General features: G+C 36.4%; 1 protein-coding gene across 3 annotated transcripts in view; it reads left to right on the top strand.

The window, feature by feature from the left end:
• Window positions 1–25,163, top strand: part of AGPS (alkylglycerone phosphate synthase) — a 185,714-nt gene that overhangs the window by 56,465 nt on the left and 104,086 nt on the right. For all 3 annotated transcript variants that reach the window (XM_073882004.1, XM_025849602.2, XM_073881999.1), the window contains exon 2: window positions 13,796–13,885. In XM_073882004.1, coding sequence (XP_073738105.1) covers window positions 13,806–13,885 — 80 coding nt within the window. In that variant the 5' untranslated portion in view covers window positions 13,796–13,805. The remainder of the gene's footprint in view (window positions 1–13,795; window positions 13,886–25,163) is intronic.

Here is a 25,163-nt window from a genome sequence, read left to right as displayed (position 1 = left end):
ACTTTAAAAAAAAATTCCTATATAATTCACCCTATGTCTTTTGACTGGAGCATTTAATGGTTTATTTACATTTAAAGTAATTATTAATAGATATGTACTTATTGCCATTTTGTTACTTGTTTTATGGTTGTTTTTGCAGTTCTTCTCTGTTCCTTTCTTCTTTTACTCTTCCCTTGCGGTTTGATGGCTTTCTTTAGTGTTATGTTTGAATTCCTTTCTTGGTGTGCCTGGGTGGCACAGTTGGTTAGGTGTCCGACTCTTGATTTTGGCTCACGTCATGATCTTAGGGTTGTGGGATTGAGCCCCATGTTGGGCTCCAGACTGCTGAGCATGGAGACAGCTAGGAATTCTCTCTCTCCCTCTTCCTCTGACCCTCCCCCGTGCCCACGCTTGGGCACACTCTCTCCCTCTGTGCGTCCTGGATCTGGATGTCTGTTTTCTTCCCCAGATTAGGGAATTTTTCCTTCAAATAAGCTTTCTGCCCCCTTCTCTCTCTCCTCTCCTGAGATCCCTATAATGCAAATGTTATTACACTTGATGATGTGGCTGAGTTCCCTTAACCTAGTCTCCGTTTTTGTTATTCTTTTTTTTTCCTTTTTGCTGTTCTGCTTAGTGGCTTTCCATTACCCTGTGTTCCAGATTGCTGATCTGTTCTTCTGCCTCCTCTAATCTGCTGTCGATTCCCTTTGTGTATTTTTTTTTTAAGATTTTATTTATTTGACAGAGAGATAGTGAGAGCAGGAACACAAGCAGGGGGAGTGGGAGAGGGAGAAGCAGGCCTCCTGCCAAGCAGGGACCTGATGTGGGGCTCAATCCCAGGACCCTGGGATCATGACCTGAGCCGAAGGCAGATGCTTAACGACTGAGCCACCCAGGCGCCCTCCCTTTGTGTATTTTAATTTCAGTTATTTAGTTTTTCATCTTTGAATTCTTTATCAGGCATATAACTTATCTCCATTTCTTTCTTTCTTTCTTTCTTTTTTTTTTGTGGGCGTAGAGCCCAGTGTGGGGCTTGAACTCACAACCCTGACATCAAGACCTGTGCTGAGATCAAGAGTTGGACACTTAATTAACTGAGCCACCCAGGCACCCCTAACTTACCTCTGTTTCATTTAGCTCTTTTGTTGTGGCTTTGTCCTGTTCTTTCATTTGGGACACAGTCTTCTGTCTCCTAATTTTGTCTAATTCTCTGTGTTTGTTTCTGTGTATTAGGAAAGTCAGTTATGTCAACTGATCCAGAAAGTAGTGGCCTTATGAAGAAGAGATCCTGTGGTACCCTGCAGCTCAATGCTCCTTGTTCGTCAGAACCAGGCACTTCAGGAGTGTCTCCTATGTGGGTTCTGTGTGCCCTGTTGTTGTGGCTGAGCCACATTTGCCTTCAGTCCAGTGGCTGCAGTGGCCCACTTTGCCTGTTGTGGGTACACTGGGCAGGGTTTGGTCCTTGTGTTGTTAAGGGGCCAGTGTGGGGGCCACTGCTTGTGGTTGGGTAGTGTCAGCAGTCAGACCAGGTGCCTGCCCTCAGCCTGTCTGCTGGGGCTGTATTCACACTGACCTGCAGCGTGCTCTCCCCACACTGTCGCCTGCAAGGCTTTCATTTGTGGGCAGGGCGGGCCGTCAGACCAGATACCTACTCCTAGTCTAGGACTAATCAGAAGGGCACGTTCTCTGCACTGCCAGCTATAAGGTTCGCTGCTGGGACTGCCAGCACACTGGTGTTTGGTTATATTGCCCTCTCGCCAGGGCAGGAGTCACTTTGAAGTGGCACTGGTCCTTGTTGGGGTTGCTTGCAGGGAGAGTCAGGGCAGGAGCTGCTTTGGAGGCACACCTGCTGAGTGGGTCGGGTTGGGTGGGGTAGATCCAAAGGAGAACATTTACAGGGTGCCTGGTACTAACAAGATAGGTAGAGAGTGTTCTTGCTGGTTCCTGCAAGTGTCAGGCTATCTAGCCTGGGTAGGGGGGGAGAAATGGTGCTCGCCAGCATTTTTGTTCTTGGAGAAGTTTCCTAAGGATCTCTCCAGTGCCTTTCTGAGATGAGTGAATAAACCTTCAGTATATCCCGGCACTTTTCAAACTGCTGCTGCTGTGCTGTATCTTGCTAGATTATTTGTTATGCTGGCCCTTTAAGGGTGGGGACTATTTTTTAATCTCTCTCTGGGTGTCTCCCAGAGCTATGACGGCTGTTTTTTTGTTTTTTGTTTTTTTTTTTTAAAGTACCTAGAGTTAAATCCTGCTTATTGCAGAAACTCCCTAAGTTAAGCCCCACTGGTTTTCAAAGCCAAATGTTATGGGGATTTGTCTTCTAAGGGCCTCCAAGCCTGGAGTGTTTAGGGTGGGTGTGGGTGTGATCTTTCCACTTCTCTGTGCTTGTGGTGTCGCTTCTGTTTGTGGTTAGTCTCTTGAGAGGGGGTTGGTGGGTTGGGAGGGAGGGGTGAGCAGGAGGGGTGGGTGTAGGGAGCAGAGTTTGGTTCCTAATTATGTCTCTGCCTCTCCTACCCTTTTTGATGTGAAAGGTCTGTCCTGATGGTCTTTGGGTGGTTTTCAGAGTTAGCTGCACTTGTGTAGCTGTTACCTTAGTGTGTCTTTGGGACAAGGTGAGCTCAGGATTCTCCTACTTAGCCATTTTCTCAGAACCTCAGCAGTCTTTTTTTCTTTGTTGATTTTTCCTGTTTTCTTAAAAGCACACTCATAATTTATTGAGAGTGTTTTCAGCCTATATCACTCTTTTGAAGCAGCCCTTTTAAAAGCAATCAGTAACCTAATTATAAAATCCTTAGTCATTTTCTTGACCGGTTCCCAATACCTGGTACCTAATATCTCTTTCCTTAGCTCCCGTGTTGTTACACTGTCTTGGTTTTCTTCCTACCCTTCTGGCCATGATTTTGCTGACTTTTCTTCCTTCTGCTTCCTAGAGGATTTCCTTGAGATTAATTTTTTAGTCAGTCCTTTTCTTTTAAACATTTTCTTTTTTTTTTTTTAAAGATTTTTTAAATTTATTTATTCATGAGAGACAGAGAGAGAGAGAGAGAGAGAGAGAGAGAGAGAGGCAGAGGGAGAAGCAGACTCCCAAGGAGCAGGGAGCCAGATGCGGGACTCTGTCCCAGGACCCCGGGATCATGACCTGAGCCGAAGGCAGATGCTTAACCATCTGAGCCACCCAGGCACCCAAACATTTTCTTTCTTAATAACCTCATCTACTCAGACTGTATTAGCTTTTACCACTATTAGGGGAAACTTTAAGTTAATATTTCTGTCAGCTTCCATTTTCACATTTTCAATTATTGTACATTTCTGTCTGACTGCCTTGCTGAATTCTTCAACCTAGTATGCATGTGTAAGGTCGTTATTTTAGCTTTCAATCCTAGTACTCCACTATTTCTATTTATTTCTCCTGTTATTTAGACACCTTTCAAGGCCAGTGTCTCGGTTATAAGGCCTTGCTGAGCTCCATTCCCTGTCCCTTGTCCAGGCTGTTGACAGATCAGATAGATTCTATCTATTAGGTGTGATTGTGAAGACACTTTTGTTTTTCTCCCATTGACACCAACCTAGATGAAATCTTAATTGTCTCACATCTACTCTGGATCTTCCTTTATTTTTCCCCTTCAAATGATTCTCCATTCCATTACCAGACCAATCTTTGTTCAGAGAAAGTGTGAGTAATTGTTACCTGCTAGTGCTGTGCTACATTCTAACATTGCAAAATTTATTAACAGCCCAGTAGAGATATATAGACAGATATGTAGAAGATATGACATAGTAAATGCTATAATCAGTGTAATACAGAGGGAGCCATAAATTCTCCTTGAGGAAGATAGGAAAGGCTTTATAAAAAGTAACTTTTGGACTGGTTCTTGATGGATACATAGGAGTTTTCTAGAGGGAGAAGGGCATTTCAGAGGAGGGATGTGTGTGTGTGTGTGTGTGTGTGTGTGTGTGTGTGTGTGTGTATACATATATATATATATATATGTAAGTACAAGAACAGGCAGACATAAAAGGTCATGGTGTGTATAAGGAAATGTGATAACTTTCAGTGTGGCTGAAAGAATAGTTGTTAAGGAAGGTAAAAATGTAGCTTGGAGCCAGATTGCAAAAGACATTGTATGCTATGTTAAAGAATTGGAATTTCATCCACATTGGAGAGTAGCAAAATTTTAAAGCAGATACTGTTAGATTTTTACTTTTGGTGGCAGTGTGAAACATAGAAAATACTGTTTTGATCCTATTGCTCCCTATTAATTATTGAAGTAATAAAGCTTAATCCCTTAATTTGGCATTCAAAGTTCTGCTGTTCTCCATGACTCTCTTGCATATGCTCTATGCTTCAGCCAGTTTGGGCTATTTACTAGCATGGGAAAATCCTTGTGCTTTTCTGCTTCTGGTCTTCCAACGCAATTGGAAGTGAAGCCTTCTCCTCTCAGCTAGATGAATGCTATATTCTCTGAGCTTTTGAATCAGTGAGTACATTGAAATCATAGTTTGGTAATTAAGAAGTGTTGCAGCCAGAAGACCAAGATTTAAATCCTAGTTGTGTCATGTACTGTTTGTGTGACTCTGGACAAGCTACTGACTCTTTCTAAACCTTTCTTATGTTTTATTTTTTTATTTTTTGAAGATTTTATTTACTTGAGAGAGAGTGCGCAAGCAAGAGAGAGAGCATGAGCAGGGAGGAAGGGCAGAGGGAGAGGGAGAAGCAGACTCCCTGCTGAGCAGGGAGCCTGCTGCGGGGCTTGATCCCAGGACCCCAGGATCATGACCTGACCCGAAGGTGGATGCTTAACTGACTGAACCACCCAGGTGCCCCCTTTCTTATGTTTTAAATAGGAATAATAAAACCTATATCATTAATCTCACATACATTATTATGAAAAAGAAATGAGGTAATGATTATATAACCCATAGCTCTACAGTATTATGCACTATTACTGCTATTGCAGTATACTGTATAGAAAGAGTAAGAAGAATCTGGTGCTGAAATAATTGAAGATGAAAGCATAGGCAGTGGCAACCATGGCATTTTAATATCGAGAACAGATTTCTAATGAATACCACTCTATGTGTTAGGAAGAAAAGGAAGAACCCAAAGAGTAAAGAGAATTAGCAATTTCTTATGCTGCATGGTGTGCTGATTGTCAGTATGATGCACACAGTGGTCACCATTTTGCTTCTTGTCGTTTGCAACTCTTCTTTGTGGCTCTTAGGAGTTGGGGCCCACTACTGCCTCTTCTTGGTGTGTGGCCTTGGTGAACACATAAACTGGAACATTGAACTTTGAAATCGCTAAAGGCAAGTTATTTGATAAACCATTGTCTTAATTTTTATATCCTTTTTAACGTGTATAAACTAGGAAAATTTCCATAACAAACAGGTTGACTTTCCTGAAATTTGGGTCAGAAAGTATTATCTCTGTATAGCCTTCATTTCCCCCTTACAGGATAATCCTTTGTAAAATTGGGGTATAGACCTGTCTGCCTCCTCGGTCACATAACCGAATCTCCATTTCCTGTTACTCCCTTTCCCCTGTCTTTCACAGGGTGAGTGCCCTCACTTTGCCCTTGCTGCCCTCTTGTTGCAGAATTCTCCTCAGGTCTCTCCTCTCCTATAGTGCAGTGAATTTAAAGTTGTTCCCTTCTCCCCCACTGGTTCCACTCCCTTCTGATTTTGATAGAGTTTGGGTAAGAGTAACTTGATAAACCATTTTCATTAAGGCTTTGTATTCCTTTGTGGATATTCAACAGTTGAGGCTTCTGCTCTCAACTTTTCCTCATTCCTTAGGGCAGTGCTTACACAATTATGGTCTGTGGATGGCTAGCATCAGAATTTTCTGGCAGTGTTTGTTTAAAATGTTTATATTCTGAGACCCCACTTTCAGAGATTCTAATTATTGGCTAGGTCTAGAGTGACATCCAGAATTCTGCTTTTAAAATGAGTACCCAGTGATTTTTATACTCCCAAGATGTTTGGGAACCTCTATTGTGATTGTGATTGGGTCACGATTGTAATATCTCTTTTTTTTCTCCCTCCAAACTTTGTGGAGTTCATTTTTTTTCTGTGGGTTTGCCAGAAGCAAAGGTAACAATTCCAGCTACCTGCCTTTTAAAGTAGAAGGGGCTACTGCTTACTATTTTAGTAAAGAGAAAAACCCCACTTGTTACAAGCAAGAATACTATGGATATCAAGCAGGTATGGATTTTAGTCTTGGCTTTTTTAGGGTCTTGTTAAGATTATTGGGTTGTACCCTGGAAGACAGCTGAGAAAGGGAACTCAAAGGCTTGGTTTCTGTTATAAAATGGCATACGGACTTTTGGAGACATTCATATTTTCTTTGCTGTTTGCAGAAATGTAAGACTGTACCAGAAATGTTTTTGGTCACTTACAGATTGGTCAGTATAATAAGCTTGTGTTATTATTCTTATTTTAATTACTAGCAAGCAGAGAGGGAGCAGTTAAAGTGAATTGGCATTTTCCCAGCTGGTGGTAGACAAAGTCTGGAATTCGCTGCGTAAATTGCCATATTGGTTAGATTACAAGTGGACAGTGGAGGGAATAAAACATGAAATTTAAAGTATAGATTAGGGAGCTCACATGGTCAGGGGAAGGGTACATCCCTTTTCTTTGTCTTTTGCCAAGACAACTCCCGGATACTGATTAGGACTGTTCCCTCACTACACAGACCCAGATACGAAGGTAAAGGACAGGAGAGTAGTGTCTTTCCAGGCCTTTGAAGTGGCGGATAGCAGGCTTGTGTGAGTACGTCCTTATATAACGCGCCTGCCCTAGCACAAAGTATTTGGAATATATACTACTACTTGCATGAATGACTAATGGTCTGTATTTCTGTTTTCAAAGAGATTATTCAAACAGTAATGACTTTCAGGTTGGTAGAATTCGGTGTGTGTAAGAGAAGTCTGGGGGGTAAGGGAAGACATCCTAGGAGCCTGCAGGGAGTAGTTAGTACCAGATTATTCTGCCAAGGGGTAAAGCTGGCCTTGCCTTATTTTCCCTAGTCTCCCCTTCTTCCGCTGCTTTTTTGTGCCTCTGTCTATAAGATTTTTTCCCCCATAGCTATCTATTTTTCCTTTCATTCATTGATTCATAGCAAGTATAATAGGATTTCGACTTTGGGGACACAATTTTTGACCCTTGAATTCAGGTTTTAAAAAGTTTCTTCAATGAAGTGCCAGTTTCTTGTAACCTAAAAAGTTGAATCTAGGAAATTAAATATATATTTGACTTGCAGACTATTTGAAGCTGATTCATTATGAATGGATTTCTATTATTTAAAAAAAATTTGTGGGGATTGCTAAGAAATCCAACAGTGGGTTTTATAACAAACCATCATGGAATATCTATGTATATGTGAAAGAAAGAATTGTTTTTTCAGAACAGAGAGAAACTGCACTGAGATTCAAGGGCTGAGCAGCATATTTGCTTCAGGTGCAGAGTTGTAATCATACTTTTTTAGTTCATTGCATTTGCATAATAACGTAATACTATTAATAAAACACTAATAAAATTGCATAATACTATTCAGTCAAATTAAAAATACACCCAGAAAGTAACATATTTTACTTTAAACACATGCACATATGTTCAAGAACATTAATGAATGTCCATGGAAGGGGGCAGATAGGATTAGGAATCAGAGATGGAGGAAAATAAAAATAAAAAATAAGAGAGGCCTCACATTTGTTCATAGACAAATGCCATGAACTAAAAAAAAAAAAATTAGTATTATGCTATAGATCTTACTGTTTTCTCCTTTTATGTTTGCCACTGTTTAAAAATTCTTTTCATGTTTCTGTATATATATCTGTCTTCCTCACTGCTTTTGGTTGCTGCATATTATTTCACCGAATTTGCTTAACCCTTATCCATTCCTCTAGTGATGCCTCTAGCTACTCTTACGAATAATGCTCCAGGGAATAGTCCCTTATGGAACTGTGTGTGAATTCCTCCTGGATATATGCCGGGGAGTTGCATAGCTGGGTCATAGAAATGGCATTACCTATGAAAACTTAGCACAAAATTGCTCTGTGGAGTACTTTACCAGTAATGCATTTGGATTCCTCTTCTCCATGTTCTTGCTAACAACTTTCTCTGTCATAAATCTTAAATTTAATCCATTTTACACTATCACACTGGAAGATATTAGAAAGTTGATTAATAATTTATTACATGGAAGGGCCACATTTTTATTATGGCAACTAGGGATTTAAAACTTATAATGGGGATTTTGAGGGACGACTGAAATTCATGTTGAAGTTTAAAGTGTTGCATGATCCTGTACAGGTTTTGCAAGGAGAAAGTACACAGTTTAGAGGGCAGGGATATTATCTTGTTGAACTGTCCAGCAACCTGATCTTGTCAGGGCCCTGGAGTCCATCATATTTAGGTAGTCCGACTTGTGTAAACTATTCTCATTAGTGACCAAAGTTAATTAGAATGTCAGTGGACTAATTCATGGTGAAAAAACACAATTATCAATTGGCCACTTTTTCTTGGGGGAAAATAAAGTGTAATTAGAAGAGTTCTTGGTAAGTTTTATATCTGGGCAAGAGGAAGTATTCTGTGGTTCAGGTGTTTGATGGTATCAAGCCATCAAAGGCTGATGACATCTATCTATTCTAAGTCAAATGTTTTAACAGTCTTGGTACCCTGATATTGTAGCAGTGTTAAGTGATGATAATTTATCCATGTCTTTTATTTGTTTGTTTCTTTATTTAAGTAGGCTCCTCGCTAGGGTGGAGCTCAGTGTGGGGCTTGAACTCACATCAAGACCTGAGCTGAGATCTAGAGTCGGAAGCTTAACCAACTGAACCACTGAGTTGCCTCCATATCTTTTCTTAAAAATTTTTTTCTATTCTTTTTTTGTAAAGGGGCTTTCTCTTATAGTATACATAAATTACTGTACTTATAATTAAGCTGCTTAGGTTAACAAAAGGAAATTAGTTGCACTGTTAGGTTGAGGAAGTAAGCATTGTAAATAGTTTCATATAGTTTTTCTATTGAGTTTTTAGAAATAATTTTGTAGGGACGTCTGGATGGCTTAGTCGGTTAAGTGTCTGTCTTCGGCTCAGGTCATGATCCCGCAGTCCTGGGACTGAGTCCCATGTTGGGCTCCCTGCTCAGTGGGGAGCCTGCTTCTCCCTCTGCCTGCTGCTCCCCTGCTTGTGCTCATGCCTGTACTCTCTCTCTCTGACAGAATAAATAAAGTCTTTAAAAAAAATAATTTTGTAGGACCTGTAGTCTAGATATGATATTAAATTTAAAAATGTATACATTTTAAATTAAGTTTAGAATTAGTATTCTATAGTTTTCTCCCCTCATTAGCCCCTTATATGTCTAATGGTAACTTAGCTTCAATTTTTTTTTTAATAAAAGAAGTTAGTAGGATTATTTCAATTATAGGAATTTTTTTTGTTGCAGATCTTTTTAGGGATATATTTGTTGTATTGATAAAATCTTGGTATCTTTCTCAACACTTTTTTACTTCACTTTCATGATGTCCTTTAGGTTTTCTGGGTCTTGAGGTAATTAAGCACACAACCTGATAATAAGGATTTTTTATTTATATATATTGTACTACATATGGGATAAATTTGAATTTATCTGTTACTGAGCCTGGTTAGTTAGAAATCCAGCATTGAACTTGGTTTTGGCTCACATCATGATCTCAGGGTTGTGAGATCAAGCCCTGCAGTAGACTCCATGCTGGTGGGGAGTCTGCTGGAGATTCTCTCAATCCCTCACCCTCTGCCCCTCCCCCCACATGTGCACTTGAGCTCTCTCTCTCTCTCTCTCTCTCAAATAAATCTTTAAAAAAAAATCTAGCATTGAGGATTAAGTTTTGCACTTCAGTTTTTATTTCCTAAAATCTCTGAGATCATAATATCTTTTTCTTATTGTTTAAGCTGGAAATGATAGATAAAAATTTGGTTTTCATCTGAACTAAGTAGTGAAGTATCTTTTATTAGAATTTTGATTATTGGAATTATATTGGAAAAAAATTTTTGTTATCACTTAGTTGAATTTTTTATTACTAAGCCAAAATAAAATTAGGTTAAAGCATATTTTCCTTTTCTATATTTTCTAATGAAAAAATATGATTAGAAATAGTAATGGTAGAAACTATGCATTTATATCAGGATGCTTGCAATTTATTATTATTATTAGAGTAATAGTAGTAGTAGTAGTAGTAGTCTATGTATATGCAGAGACTTAAAAGTGAGTATCTCCCATTTTAAAGAAAGGGTCTCTGGGTTTCATAATAATAATGTTAGATCTAAATATTTCAGTTAAAGATTGTGCAAACAACAGCTCCGGCGGAGGGGGGGGGTGGGAAATGCGGAGTACTGAATATGTATATCATGGGAGAATACTGCCACCTTGTGTATACATGATGCTATGTTATGTCTCCGTTTTCTTTTGTTACGCCAACTAATACAAAGTGCTTCTTCACCATTTGATACAATGGTTAGATAAGTAAATGTGTAAAACATTTGTTTTATTTTTTTCATTTTTCATGTAGTAAAATCAATCCAGTTTTCTTTTTTCTTGGCAGGAGGAGGGGCCTTGTATTTTGCAGACATTAAATTTGGTGTAGTTAGCTCTAAGAATTGAAAAGTCTGAGGGATCAGTCTGGTTAATTGATCTCTGGGGTTAGTAGGAAATTGAATCATTTTATTTGAATCTTATGGGATGTTGATGATTCTTTGATCATTCTTCATTTTAGTGCTTGCCATGCTTTGGGATAATTATTCTGAATGCCGGAAGTCATTATACTATAGATAAAGTAAGGGCTTACTGACTCAACCATAGTCCTTGATTTTTAAATGTCAAGTGCAGAAGAATGACTATAGTAATAAATGGAATAGTGCTTTGAAAAATATTGCTGTGATGAAAGAAGTGTTCGTTTAAATCATTTTGATTACTTGAGGACATGACTTCGTGGGTTTTGGATACTACCTCTCCCAAGACTGGGGGTTCACTTTCTGTTGCTCACAACTAGCTTAGCTGTGTAATCATGAGTGCTTCTCTGGGCATAAATTTCTTCATCTGAAAAATGAGCAGTTGAACTGGGTGATTTCTAAGGATCTTTTTAGCTTTAGAATTCTATGACTAAAGTTTTATTATTAACTTTTAAAATGTTAATGTTATAATGCCCTTCAGGTTACTTATTATATTCTTCTGTATAAGAAGTTATTTTGAAAGTTTAATCACATAGTTGTGTTTAACTCTCATGAAATATATTAGTAATTTAAGGGTTATACCTTTGTACAAAGTTTAATACCAGAAACCTAGGAAATTTGCCTACTTTTTATATAATATGTGGGGTACTTGAAGATATCAGAAGATTGATTTTGGGGCAACCTAGGTTTTAAATATATACTATTTTCAGCAACATAATACTGTTGGGGGGGCACAAATGGATTATAAATGTCTACGTTTCAACTTCTGGGAAGGCTCCATAAGTTGGTATGAATATGATAATGGTATATAAATGGTAATGGTATAAATATCATAGGCAGAATTTTCTAGTTGAGATGAAAGGAGAGAGAAAAGTACCTTTAGCCTATAGTTGAAAACTTGGGAATTCTTTAGACTGTTACCCAACTGAAAATTTAAGGCTAGTGATTCTTCAGAATGTAAATTTCTTCATTTTTGAGTGCACAGCAGCAGATATTTCCCACTTTCCTTGATTTATTTTTCTTGTGCAGTGCTAAGAGTGAACACATGTAATCAGGTTTCACTTTTTACTTTGAGGCCATATGGGAATAATTTTTTTTTTAAATCTAAACATAATTTTAAGGAAAATGATTTTCATTGTTAAGCTATGTAAACATACCAAATTCAACATCTGTACTGAAATAATTTCCCAGTGCCTAGTGATTGTAATAGCAAAGCAAAATGACTATGTTGGTATTTTTGCATTTATTTTGTGTAACACCAAACTTTGTTTTATTGAGTACAGACTTCATGACAAATGTTTAAATCCACTAATAAAATGTATTTCACAAATAACTTATACCATATTATAAAACATTAAGTAAAATGTTAATTAAAATGTACATATCATCCTCATGTAAATTATTATGGAAATATAAAATATTAAGTAAATTATACTTCATAGAAGTGAAGAGAATATAATTATGAAAAAGTGAAGCAGATGATAAGTAAATTGGTTTTTAGAAAATGTAATCTTAAGAAAATGGGAAGTCAGTGGTGACATTAGCCATGAGGTTTTTCTGTAGAGATTTTTCTAAAAGCTCTCTTCCAGAACCTCCCTCTACAATGAGGTAGGAATGTGAAATCAGAAGAAAACATTGGGTGATAGTTCATAACAGGCTCATCTACAAATCCAGTCTCTGGATTGATACTCTTGGGATGTTTTTGAACCGTTTGTTTTTGTTTAGGGACTGGAGTTTTTATTGATAGCAAACTAGTTTTAAAGAGAGCATGCCTCGTTTCTTTTTCTCAGTTTTATGTATAGGTAGTGACCATTTAACAACCTATACTTGGTCCAGTTGTGCTGTGTTAGTGTTCTACTTGTTTGAAAAGTCTTTGATTTGGATGAAGAATTATGATTGTAATAAGAAACTTGCTTGTCAGTTGACATATTGTTCTTCCTTGGGAATTACGGAGAGTTAGAATACTTTCTAATGAGTGCATCTTTGTTTATTTTGACATTTTTAAAAAATTGACATATACTTGACGTGTAATTAATTTTAGGTGTACAATGTAATGATTCAAAATTTGTATATATTGTGAAAAGATCACCACAATAAATCTAGTTAACATCCATCACCACAAATATTTACAGATTTTTTTCTTGTGATATATTTTGAAATTTTTATGCAGCAAATAAGTTTCTGTATAGAGAAGAAGTTTTCTTCAAGTATTTTCATCATAGACTGCATAATTGAATTTGCAATAAAATTTGTTGCCCAGATATACTAGGGGACCATGCTAAAACATGTAATAAATGCTGGTAGAATACTTCATTGTGGTTGTGTATTGTGTTCTGCACAGGCCTAGACCTATCTATTCTTATGTAGTATTCAAAATTAAAGTCTTTTTTTAATTTTATTTACTTACTTGTCAGAGAGAGCAAGACAGAGAGAGAGCACAAGCAGGGGGAGCCGCAGTCAGAGGGAGAAACAGGCCCCCCGCTGAGCAGGGAGCCCGATGTGGGATTCAGTCCCAGGACCCTGGGATCATGAGCTGAGCCGAAGGCAGATGTTTAACCTACTGAGCCACCCAGGCATCCCACTGAGTCCCTGATTCTGATGAAAGTGATTTTTAAGACAATGAAATATTAGCATTTTAGAAATTCAAAATACCATATTGTTTTGGAATACTAAAAACTGGTATAGTCATTAACTGTTATGTTAATATATAGGTCAAGATAGAAATTGGTAGTTACATGGAAGTTGGAGGATTTAGAATGTTTGTAAACCCAGCTCTCAGATTTTTTATCTATTTTATTAAGTGTCTGCTACTAGAGTGTCATTACTAGAGAACTTACTCTGTAAATTGGTCTTTTTCATCATAGCAGATAAATAATTGTGATTTTTCTAATATAGGCAAAAATTTGCTTCTTACTCAAGTTTTATTTTAATTGCAAATTTTTTTAGGCCATCCTATAATGTAAACTAGTAACATATACAAATTGGTGCATACTCTATATTTTTCTCTCGTTCCTTTTTTTCCTTTGAACGCATTAAATTTAGTTGTTATGTTTTTAATTATGAGATTTTAGCATAGGTCTAACATATTTTTTTATTATTACTAGGCAAGAAGTTATGAAATGGAATGGTTGGGGATATAATGATTCCAAGTTCTTCTTCAATAAGAAAGGCCAAGTTGAGTTGACTGGGAAAAGGTAACTGATTGGTTTATTCTTTTGTTCCTTTTTTCCCCACTTACTTTCTGTAAAAAAATTTTAAACATAAATAACATTATTATGTTAAATAATAGACATACAGACTCCTCCCTTGATTTAAAGTTATCAACATTTTGACATAATTGCTCCTTCTTTTGTCTGGTATTTTAAATTCTGGCATTGTCATGTCACTTCTAAAGTTACATTTACATATATCTCCTTTAAAAATATAAGAACCTAATATTAGCTAGTCATAATACCATTATCATACTCCTCAAAGTAAGAGAAATTTTATATCTGATTATCCAGTCCACATTTCCCCTGATATCTAAAAAATGCCATTTTATAGGTAGTTTGTTTGAATCAGGATCCAAAAAGGCCTGTAGTCATCCCACCACCTAGTCTCCATGCCATTGACTTGTTCAAAGTAGCTCCATTTTTAGGACTGGTGATTTACTTTTGGGTGTGGGTTATTATGGAAGGTGAGCAATTTTAGGTCTTTGTGAATATAAATAGTATTTTAATTTTTAAAAAGATTTTATTTATTTATTTGACAGAGAAAGAGAGAGCCAGAGAGCACAAGCGGGGGGGTTGGGCGGGTGGTAGGGGAGAGGGAGAAGCAGGCTCCCTGCTGAGCAGGGAGCCCAGGGCTTGATCCCAGGCCCCTGGGATCATGACTTGGGCCTAACGCAGACCTTTAACTGATTGAGGCACCCAGGTGCCCCATAAATGGTATTTTTAAAATTAGTTTTCTGAGATACATTAGGGAAGAAGTGATGAAGAAAGAACAATCATTTGTGTGGTAACTTTCAAATTTCTGAAATATTTTTGGTAATGTGTGGATAAGAATTCTAAAGAATATTTGTATTATTACTATTCCAGATGCAGACAGAATTGTAAAGTAAGTTCTTAGTTGATTTTAAGAACTGACCCTACCGGGGCGCCTGGGTGGCTCAGTTGTTAAGCATCTGCCTTCGGCTCAGGTCATGATCCCAGGGTCCTGGGATCGAGCCCCGTATTTGCCTCCCTGCTCAGCGGGAAGCCTGCTTCTCCCTCTCCCACTCCCCCTGCTTGTGCTGTCTCTCTCTCTCTGTCAAATAAGTAAATAAAATCTTAAAGAAAAAGAACGGACCCTACCAAAGTTGGTGTTTTGGGTGGTTTGTCTATTGAATTTTGATACAACTTTTGAAAGGACAGTGAATATAAACACATAAGATTTGAATGCTGGGTCTATAAATTAAAAATTGAGAGTAGGTAAAAAATCGGATCAGATATATTTCGAATCTGTTCCAGTATTGTGCTTTGACTTAATATCTTTTGGGCATTAATATGCTTAGGTTAATATTTTTGGTATGTCATATTGAAATATCAGCGAGAAAAGTTTTATTCCTTTGGAGAAATTCTCTTTGCAACATAATTGTTCCAGTTTTCTGATTTAAACATACTTTGTACCTGAAACAAAACCTCAGGAGTAGTAATTAGAAACTAATTTTAATAAAGGTATGAAATGTACATTTGACATTTGCTTTTTAATAGGAAAAACAAATATCTGTATTCTCATTCCATTTTTAAGTGTGACTGGGCAGCATGTTGGTGGAGGCTTAGTTGAGAAATTGTGTAATTCAGGTAGAAGGGATTTCTCGTTAAAATTAAATTTACCAGTGTTCTAAATGTTGAGTGTTTTGTGTTTTAAATGGAATAATATCTAATGTGGTAGAAACTTATGTATGTAAAAACTGGCTTTGCAAACTCTCCTGGGGGAAAAAAGTTAATCTTCTGAACTTAGAAAATCAACTTCCTCTCCTCTCAGACACAGTCTTCATTTCTTTCTCTCTTTGGACCTTGAAAGTATGGCATCTTTATTTTATGGGAGGGGGGCAAATTGTCACTTGTGCACAGTGCCACTGAAAGCATTAGACACCTACTGACTTGTGTAGAGCACTGTCGGCTATTTAGTAGTTTGTGTTGGAAGTCTATGTGTGCAAAATGAATTATCTGTCACAGAAAATAGCACAAGTAATTATATTTTACTCGTGCTGTGGGTTCGGAATCTGGTTCCTATTTGAGGTGTTCTGGCACTTGATTTGTCATTTTCCACAGAGGATCAGGCTGTAGAGGTCTGACAAATGTACCACACTCATTATATACTCATGAAAAACATTAGAACCCCGGTATATTCATTTATGTTTAGATTATTCCTTTTTCTGTGGATAGAGCACTTGTTAATGCCCTTCATGATATTAAGATATATAGAATATAAAATATAAAATATATTGTTTGGAGAGCATAGGTTCAGAGTAAAGGGGATTCAGTGGTCTTAAGAGAGACTTTTATCCAGGTTGTAATAGAACCAGAGAATGTATTTGTTTGGCTTCTGACTTTGGAAGATTGCAGCTGCTGCCACTCTAACCAGAATTAGTTCCTTAAAGCCTTCATTTCTTTGCATTAACCCCTGAATCAGGTCCAGTGGGAGAAAAGGGAAGAGAATGGGGTGCATCTGACTGGCAGAGCCTACAAGGGAGACCTGTAAAGTGGATGTTGGGCACGTTTGCTTTAGTGGAAGGTAGCCTTGGCTTCTCACTAAGACTCATCTAGAGGGCAATTCTCCAAATACAGAAATGGAATTTAAATGCTCTAGGATTAAATATGTACTACATAAACTATTTAATAACTAAAACCAATAATTAAGTAATATTCAGTTCCCAATTTTAGTGCTTCCAGAAGCACCATTACCTTGTTATAGACAGGATAATAAACCGGATTGAATTGGATCATAGCTTTCTGTAAATTTAGTCTAGCCTCCTAGGGATAATGGTTGAATTAGTAGGTTTCTCTGGTTTTTATCAGAAAACATTTAAACATTCTTTAAGATAATAATAGCTATTATTTAATTGAGTGCCTACTGAATTATCTTAAAATAACCCTAAGATGGGTAGTGGTATTTTCTTAAAAAGAATTAAGAGATTGAGGATGAGAGAGGTTAAATAGCTTATTTGAGGTCACTTGCTCAGCAGGAAACGAATTAAAACCCAAGTGTTTTTAAGCTTTGTTCTTGTGCTGTTTCTATTGTACTGTTCTTCTGCAGATAACCATATTCAGCTATTGTATTGATCTTGTTTTCTCTCCAAACTCTGAGAGCACTTTATAGTAGCCTTCTACCTGCTATACACTAGCACAGTAGAAAAATTGTAAAAAATTACCCTGTGACAGAAATTCCTATTTTTCCAGTGAAAGGCACAGTACAAAAGCAAAAGAAGGTTGTGATATTCTTTTTTTTTAAATTTTTTAAAAAGATTTTATTTATTCATTTGAGACACAGAGATAGAGAGATAGAGAGCATGAGCAGGGCGAGAGGCAGAGGGAGAGGAAGAAGCAGGCCCCTCGCTGAGCCGGGAGCCCGATGTGGGGCTCAATCCCAGGACCCTGGGACCACGACCTGAGCTGAAGGCAGACACCCAACCATCTGAGCTACCCAGGCGCCCCTAGGTTGTGATATTCTTAAAAGAGAAAATGGAATTCATGACTAGAAAGGATGAGTTACAAGAATACACTGATTAGGCTGAACAGTATTAATTCACCCCTCCTTTTTTTTTAAAAGATTTTATTTATTTATTTATAAGACAGAGAGAGAGACAATGAGAGAGGGAATATGAGCAGGGGGAGTGGGAGAGGGAGAAGCAGACTTCCCACAGAGCAGGGACCCCGATGGGGGCTCGATCCCAGAACCCTGGGATCATGACCTGAGCCGAAGGCAGATGCTTAACAACTGAGCCACCCAGGCACCCCATTAATTCACCCTTTTGTATTAATAATATTAGACTGTGAGGACAGTTTTTGCAATTCTTTGTAAAGACTTTTTATTCTGGCATTATAGTGGACTGAACAAATTACATATCTTTTGTTCTCTATAACTGCATAGAAAACATGAGTAAGATATCCTAAGAAAGATATAAAACAGAGCTGGGAAGAAAGGGGAATTCTTAGATGCCAGCAACCAAGGGTGAGTTTCAATGAAAATTTATAGGGATTCCCTTAATTTTTGATCCAAAGACATTGAAAAGGTAAGAAATTTTTATAAGCAAATGTGGTTGATTGTGTATATTTTTGGGAGGGTAACATTGACATTTCAAACCCAGCCATTAAATTAGTATATGTGCTGCCGAAGCAAGCACTCCAGCCATTAAATTAGAAGCAATTATTATAAACTGTTAGAGATCTTTGGGAAAAAGCTTCAGATCACAATCTTATCTTCTGAACATAGTTAGAGTTTGTCAGGTTATAAATCCTTAGGTTTATTATCTTGCCATTCTTACTCCTTCTAGATATAGATGAATTGAGTCCTCCTGGGTTTAAACAGCAGAAGGCAATACTTCAAAGCTAATGCTACACATTTCTACAAACTAAAATTTTTGAAAATTGTCATTATTCATTGACTTTAAAGGTATTAAACATTAATTGGTGCTTACAAAGCACAAGTTACTGTTTAAATGGAGAGAATTTGTTTGGGTTTGTTTACTTTATACTTTCAGTGGCATAATTTTTCATTAAAGTTTTATCTGATTATAAAAAGATTTTTAAATTGCTTAGCAGTTATTATGTAACTCACTCTGAGGATAGATGCTTGTATCTATAGATGGTTTTGCTGCCACTGTGCACTGCTGCAGAGTGAGAGTACTTTGTCTTTAGTCACAGTTCATACTGATGTGCACTTCTTTCTTATATATTTATATTTATATTTATATTCACAGAATTTTCTTTCCACACAGTGATTTCTTTGGTCTTGAATGCTTCCCCTATTTCTATATCTTCCACAATATAGTTTAATTCTGTTCTGAGGGAATGTGGTGAGTTGATCTCACCTTATATTTTACAATGTGAACCGTTTCTTAATTCTCAAATTCTCAAACTCATCTTCAATTGTGATTAAAGATCCATTCCTGTTTCAATAATTGGTATAGGTACCTGGCTTTGCTCTTACCACATTTCTGGCAAAAGTTGCATGTTTCTTGTCCATATATTCATCCTACCAATCTTTGTAGCTTTGACTAAACTAGGTTGTAAATTAATTTCTTTCTTCCTTTCTTCCTTTCCTCCTTTCCTCCTTCCTTCCTTCCTTCCTTCCTTCCTTCCTTCCTTCCTTCCTTCCTTCCTTCCTTTCTTTCCTTCCTTTCCTTCCTTCTTCCTTCTTCCCTCCCTCCCTCCCTCCCTCTCTCTCTCTTTCTTTCTTTCTTTCTTTCAGGTTGTCTCTTAACAGAGTTATAATACCAATTCTTCGTGTCCTGCAATACTCAGTGCAGTCTTAGTGTTAAATGCTTGTTTATAGTTTTGAATGTAAATCTAAATTATTTTAGTGTAATGTAATAATCAAGTTATTACATGGCTGTTTCTTAAAAACCTCTAATTCCTTTAACTTTTCTTATAATGTCTCTTTTCAGTCAATTTACTTCTTTGACTTCAAAGTTTTCCTTTTTTTAAAAAAAATATTTTATTTATTTATTTGAGAGAGAGAATGAGATAGAGAGAGCATGAGAGGGGGGAGGGTCAGAGGGAGAAGCAGACTCCCTGCTCAGCAGGGAGCCCGATGCGGGACTTGATCCTGGGACTCCAGGATCATGACCTGAGCTGAAGGCAGTCGCTTAACCAACTGAGCCACCCAGGTGCCCCAGAGTTTTCATTTTCACTTCATAATATTTTGTGAGATTTTTTAGAACCCATGGCAGTATGCTAGGCTTTATGATTATTAAGTCAGGCTTCCTTTACTGTTTTTCAAGTCCCAGGGCATTAGATGCAAGAAAAAGTACAGTTGAAAGGTTTACATTCTGTCATGATTTTTTGAACTGAATGTTTTGTTCAGGAATTAAAGATTTTATTTATTTGAGAGAGAGAGAGAGAACAAGCTAGTGCGCACACACCTTTGGGGGTGGGGCAGAGGGAGAGGGAGAAGCAGGCTCCCCACTGAGCAGGGAGCCTGACTCAGGGCTCAATCCCAGGACCCCGAGATCGTGACCTGAGCTGAAGGCAGACCCTTAACAAGTGAGCCACCCAGGGACCCCAATAAGGGAGCAAAGTCTTAAATCAAATATTCTGCACACAAGATACTTCTTCAGAGTCTGAAATACTGTGCATTCGGATATGAAAATGTATTGTGTTTGTCTTAATGGTAGAGTGTAATTTTAAATTTTACACATGGCAGTAACACCAACTCTGTATTAATTCAAGTATCTTGAAGGTGGTCACTTTTTTATTTTATGGATAAAGTTATTTGTGAATTAGGGGATTCACAAAGGTCTTGAGTATGATTCTGCCAGGAATATCAAGGGTCTAATATACTTTATGGAGACCCAAATTAATTATACACTTAACGTATAAAGACTCAGTATTAAAACCTAATAGTTCCAAATTGGTCTTTTTGTAGGACATTACTAACACACAATTGCATATCTGTTAATAACCAGCTTTCCAGAATTTGTACTTTGACCTCAGTTGAAATGAAGAAGATTTTATATGCTGAATGGCTATCTGTAGTTGTTTTAGCTATAAGTCCCATACTCTTTCATTTCAGTTTCTTTAGATTTATGAAAAAGGTATTATAATATAGTACTTCAAACATACCATTTCAGTTTGATTTTTAGCACTTGTGATTTTTTAACAAGAAACTTGTTTGATTAAAATACGCATTCTTCATGTTTTTTTCCTTTCCACTGTCATTTTTGTTTTGTTAATGTTTATGTAAAGACTGATTTGACAACTTTAGATAGGATTTTTGTTGTATAATTTGAAGTTAACATGAGGAGTGACACCCACTCAACCCATGCTGTGTAACTGTTAAAATTATGTGATAAAATGAGTGCTTTTTGTCACTTCCAATTAAACATTCCTTTAGATGGGCCTTAATACCAGCTTTTTAAATACTGAATTCTGCATTATTATAAACATATATTTAATTTTGGTACAGAGTTTATATATTATCCTCTGGCTTTTTAAAATACTATCTTTGTGAAATCAAAGTAATTTTTCAGGCTAGTTTTGCTTTGCCGGTTCTCAAGCTCTGATGAAATGAATGGGAAATAACCTTGAGCAAACATTATACTTTGAACTTTTTAAATAACTTGCCTCGCATAGATGTTAAGACCAATTTATTGTTTATTCTGATTTGTTGTCAGCATTAGTTTATTATTATTTTTTAAATTGTTTTTTGATCTGGAATGGATAGTGACTACTAGAGTACTTTTCTCCATTTAAACACACACACACACACACACACACACACACACAGGAAATAAAGATTGCTATAGGGCCATTTAAACTATCATCTTTTTTTTTTTTATTAAAACTTTTTATTTATTTATTCATGAGAGACAGAGAGAGAGAAAGAGAGAGAGAGGCAGAGGGAGAAGCAGGCTCCCAAGGAGCAGGGAGCCCGAAGCGGGACTCGATCCCAGGACCCTGGGATCATGACCTGAGCCGAAGGCAGACGCTTAACCATCTGAGCCACCCAGGCGCCCTAAACTATCATCTTGAAAAAAATTAATTTTGATGTTACTTCAGATCAGATACAGAGATCAATTCCAGATAGATTGTAGACCTAAATGTATAAGCTAAAACTGTAAAATTGCTGGAATATACAGAAAGTCTTTCTGAATTTGAGGTTGTCAAAAAGCAGAGAACAAAATGTATTAACTTTTATAAAGGAAGAAAATGAATCAATTAGATAATATTAAAATATACAACTCCTTTTCATCAAAAGAGAATGAAAGACGAGTCATAAAGCAAGAGAAAATGTTTAATACATACATCCTTGATTTCAGAATATATAAATAATTCTTATACATCGATGAGAAAACAATAGTAATCCAATAGGAAAATGAACAAAAGATGAACTGGCATTGAAAACAGAATATCCAAATGGTCAATAGATACATGAATAGAAACTCAAACCCATACGTAACCAATGAAATTCAAATTAAAATGGTTAAGAGATTACCAGTAGAATGTTTCGAATTAAAAAGAACTATAGCACCAAGTGTGGGAAGGATGTGGGATTAAGTCCATATATCATTGTTAGTTGTAAACATACTGGAAAACTTATCTACCAATACCTACTAAAGTTGAACATATGCATAGATGATGGCCTGGAAATTCCACTCTAGTTATGTACCTGTCAGAAAAATGTGATACATTCTTCAGAAAACAAGTTCAAGAATGTCCCTGCATGCACCAAAAACTAAATAACACTATTGTCTATCAACAGTACAGTGGATAAAGAAACTGTGCTATACTCACACAGTGGAATTAAGCCATTGAAATGATGAATGTTAACAACATGTATCAACATAGGTGAATCTCACAAATATAATATTTGAGCAAAAGAGGGCTAACACAAAAGAGTACATTTCATATGATTTCATTTATATAAAGCTGAAAAACAGTCAAAATTACTCTGTAATGTTAACAGGATAGTGGTTCTTTTGGTGTGAGGGAACGTGGTATGCCTGGAAAGGGCATGGAGGGGAGTGTTTCTTGGGTACTGGTAAGTGTTCTTTCTATTTCTGGATCTGAACACTGATTACGTGGGAGGTTTACTTTGTAAAAATTCCGCTCTAAACTTGTCTGTATTTTTTAATGTATATCGTACTTCAATATTTTATAAGTAAAATATTTATAAAATCAAATAAAAATAAAGCAACTATAATATAGTTTTATTTGGCTGTCCCATCATCATTTTGTTGGGGGAGTAGAGAAGTTGCAAGGACGTTATAGTGAAAAAGTTTACTGAATATAGGTACAATGATTTTATAAATAATCATTCATAAAGAATTTTAGAATAATGATCTCACTTGGAATGGTGGTAAGGGAAGAATCAGACTAAGGGCAGCATCATATAGTGGTTAAAAACACAGACTGAAGCCTTATTTATTACTTGGTTCAGATCCTGTTTTGTAACTTACTAGCTATGTGACCTTGATTAAGTTACTTAACTTACTTAACATCTTAAGTTAATTTCTGTGCTTTACCTTCCTCATCTATAAAATAGGGATAATAGCACCAACCTCATAACATTATTTTAAGTTAATATACATAAAACACTTAGAACAATGCCTGGCACATGAAAATGCTATGTGTTTATTTAAGTAAAAAGTTTAAAGTACTGTTTTAAAAAAAACATTTTAAAATGTTGTTTTGGTCTTTTCAGAGAGCTATTATATTAGTGCTGTTATAACACATTGGATCATTATTGTTTGCATATCAGCCTTCACTACACTAATCTAGGGTGGGATACTTATTTTATCTCTATTTTTAGCACTTATTGCTATTTAATATTTTGCCACCTCTGACAAGTATTTCCAAAACTGAAAAGCTGGATTTCTAAGCACTTGAGTTTTCTGCATCAATCTTCTCATATATACACACACACACACACACGCACACACACACGCACACACACATATATGTTTACATAAATAAAATAAATGAATAAAATTTAGGATTTCTTGTGTATATAAAATAATGTTCATATTTCATATAAACTATTTAAGGATTGGGATGGAAAATATAGGAAACAAAATCAGAGTAGCAAATCTAGTTTTTTCCATACTCTTCCTATTCTATAGAGCTCTTTTGTGTGTTTTAAATTTCTTGTACAACTTCATGTAAAATCTAAGTACCTTGCAAATCTATAGGTTTATTTACTATCCCGTGTTCTTTTTATAGTTGTCATATCATAAACTCTGTGACACACTGATAGTATTTTTTATATTTATTTGTTCTTTTAATTAATTAACATATAATGTATTATTGGTTTCAGAGGTACAGGTCTGTGATTCATCAGTCTTATATATATAATACCAAGTGCTCATTACATCACATGCCCTTCTTAATGTCCATCACCCAGTTACCCCTTCCTCTGCCCCTGCCCCCCCAGCAACCCTCAGTTTATTTCCTATGATTAAGAGTCTCTTATGGTTTGTCTCCTCTGGTTTCATTTTGTTTTATTTTTTCCTCTCTTCCTCTATGGTCCTCTGTTTTATTTCTTAAATTCCACACATGAGTGAGATCAGATAATTGTCTTTCCCTGATTGACTTGTTTCGCTTAGCATAATACCCTCTAGTTCCATGATAGAATTTTTAAAAGTCATAAATATTGGAAAGAAATTAAGAAAAAATAGTCATTTATATTTACCCACATATTTACTTTTTCTGTTATTATTTATTCTGTCTTGAGGATTTCAGTTTATATTAAGTGTTGTATTTCCCTTCAGCTTATAGAAACCACTTTAGCATTTCTTGTAGTGTAGGTCTGCTGGCACCAGGTTCTCTCAGTTTTCATCTGAAAATGTCTTAGTTAACTTTTAGTTTTGAAGTATATTTTCACCAGGTACAGAATTCCAGGTGGACATTCTTTTTCTTCCAGTAGTTTAAAAATGTTGTTCAGTTTTTTCCTGGACTTCACTGTTTCTGATGAGAAGCTGGTCATAATTTTTATTGTTATTCCATTGTATGTAATATATCATTTTTCTCTAGATGCTTTTAACATTTTCTTTCTCACTCTTTTTCTTTTAAATTGCAATTTGACTGTGCTCGCTTCGGCAGCACATATACTAAATTGCAATTTGACTGTGATGTGTGTAGTGTGAGTTTCTTTGCATTTATCATCTTAGTGTCTTTTGGCCTTCTTGAATTTGTAAATGTATGTCTTTCATCAAATTTGGAAACTTTTTGCCATTATTTCTTCAAATACTGTTTTACTCCATTTCCCTCCTTTTTTCCCCCCCTTTTTCTTGGGACTCTCTGTGTATGTTATGTATATTATATATATGTTAGTCTTTTGTTATTGTTCCATAGGTCTTTGAAACTCTGTTTATTTTTTCAATCTTTTTCTCTGCTCTTCAGATTGTATATGTTTTATTGCTTTACCTGTACATTCACTGACATCTCCAGTCTGCCCTTCTGTTCTTTCAGTGAATTTTTAAGAGTTTTAATTATAGAATTCCTATTGTTTTCTTTTTATAGTTTCTGTTTCTCTGCTGAGATTTTTTTTTCTTTCTTACTGGGAACATAGTTTCCCTTTTGTCCTTTAACATAGTTATAGCTGTTTTAAAATGGTTGTGTGCTACTTAGGGTCTTAGTAGATCTTAGATCTTCTTAGGGTCAGTCTTAGATCTTCTTAGAGTCAGTCCCTATTTATTACCGTTTCTCTTGATTAAGGATTACAGTTTCTTGTTTGTTTGTGTCTAGTAATTTTGGAGTACATCTTGGACAGTGTTAATGGCTATTGTAG

Source organism: Callorhinus ursinus, unplaced genomic scaffold (assembly GCF_003265705.2).
Source record: "Callorhinus ursinus isolate GAN/ISIS: 27379988/994484 unplaced genomic scaffold, GSC_fseal_2.0 scaffold2, whole genome shotgun sequence".
NCBI lineage: Eukaryota > Metazoa > Chordata > Mammalia > Carnivora > Otariidae > Callorhinus > Callorhinus ursinus.
Note: the sequence above shows the minus strand (reverse complement) of the source record. Positions and strands in the feature narration are given on the sequence as shown.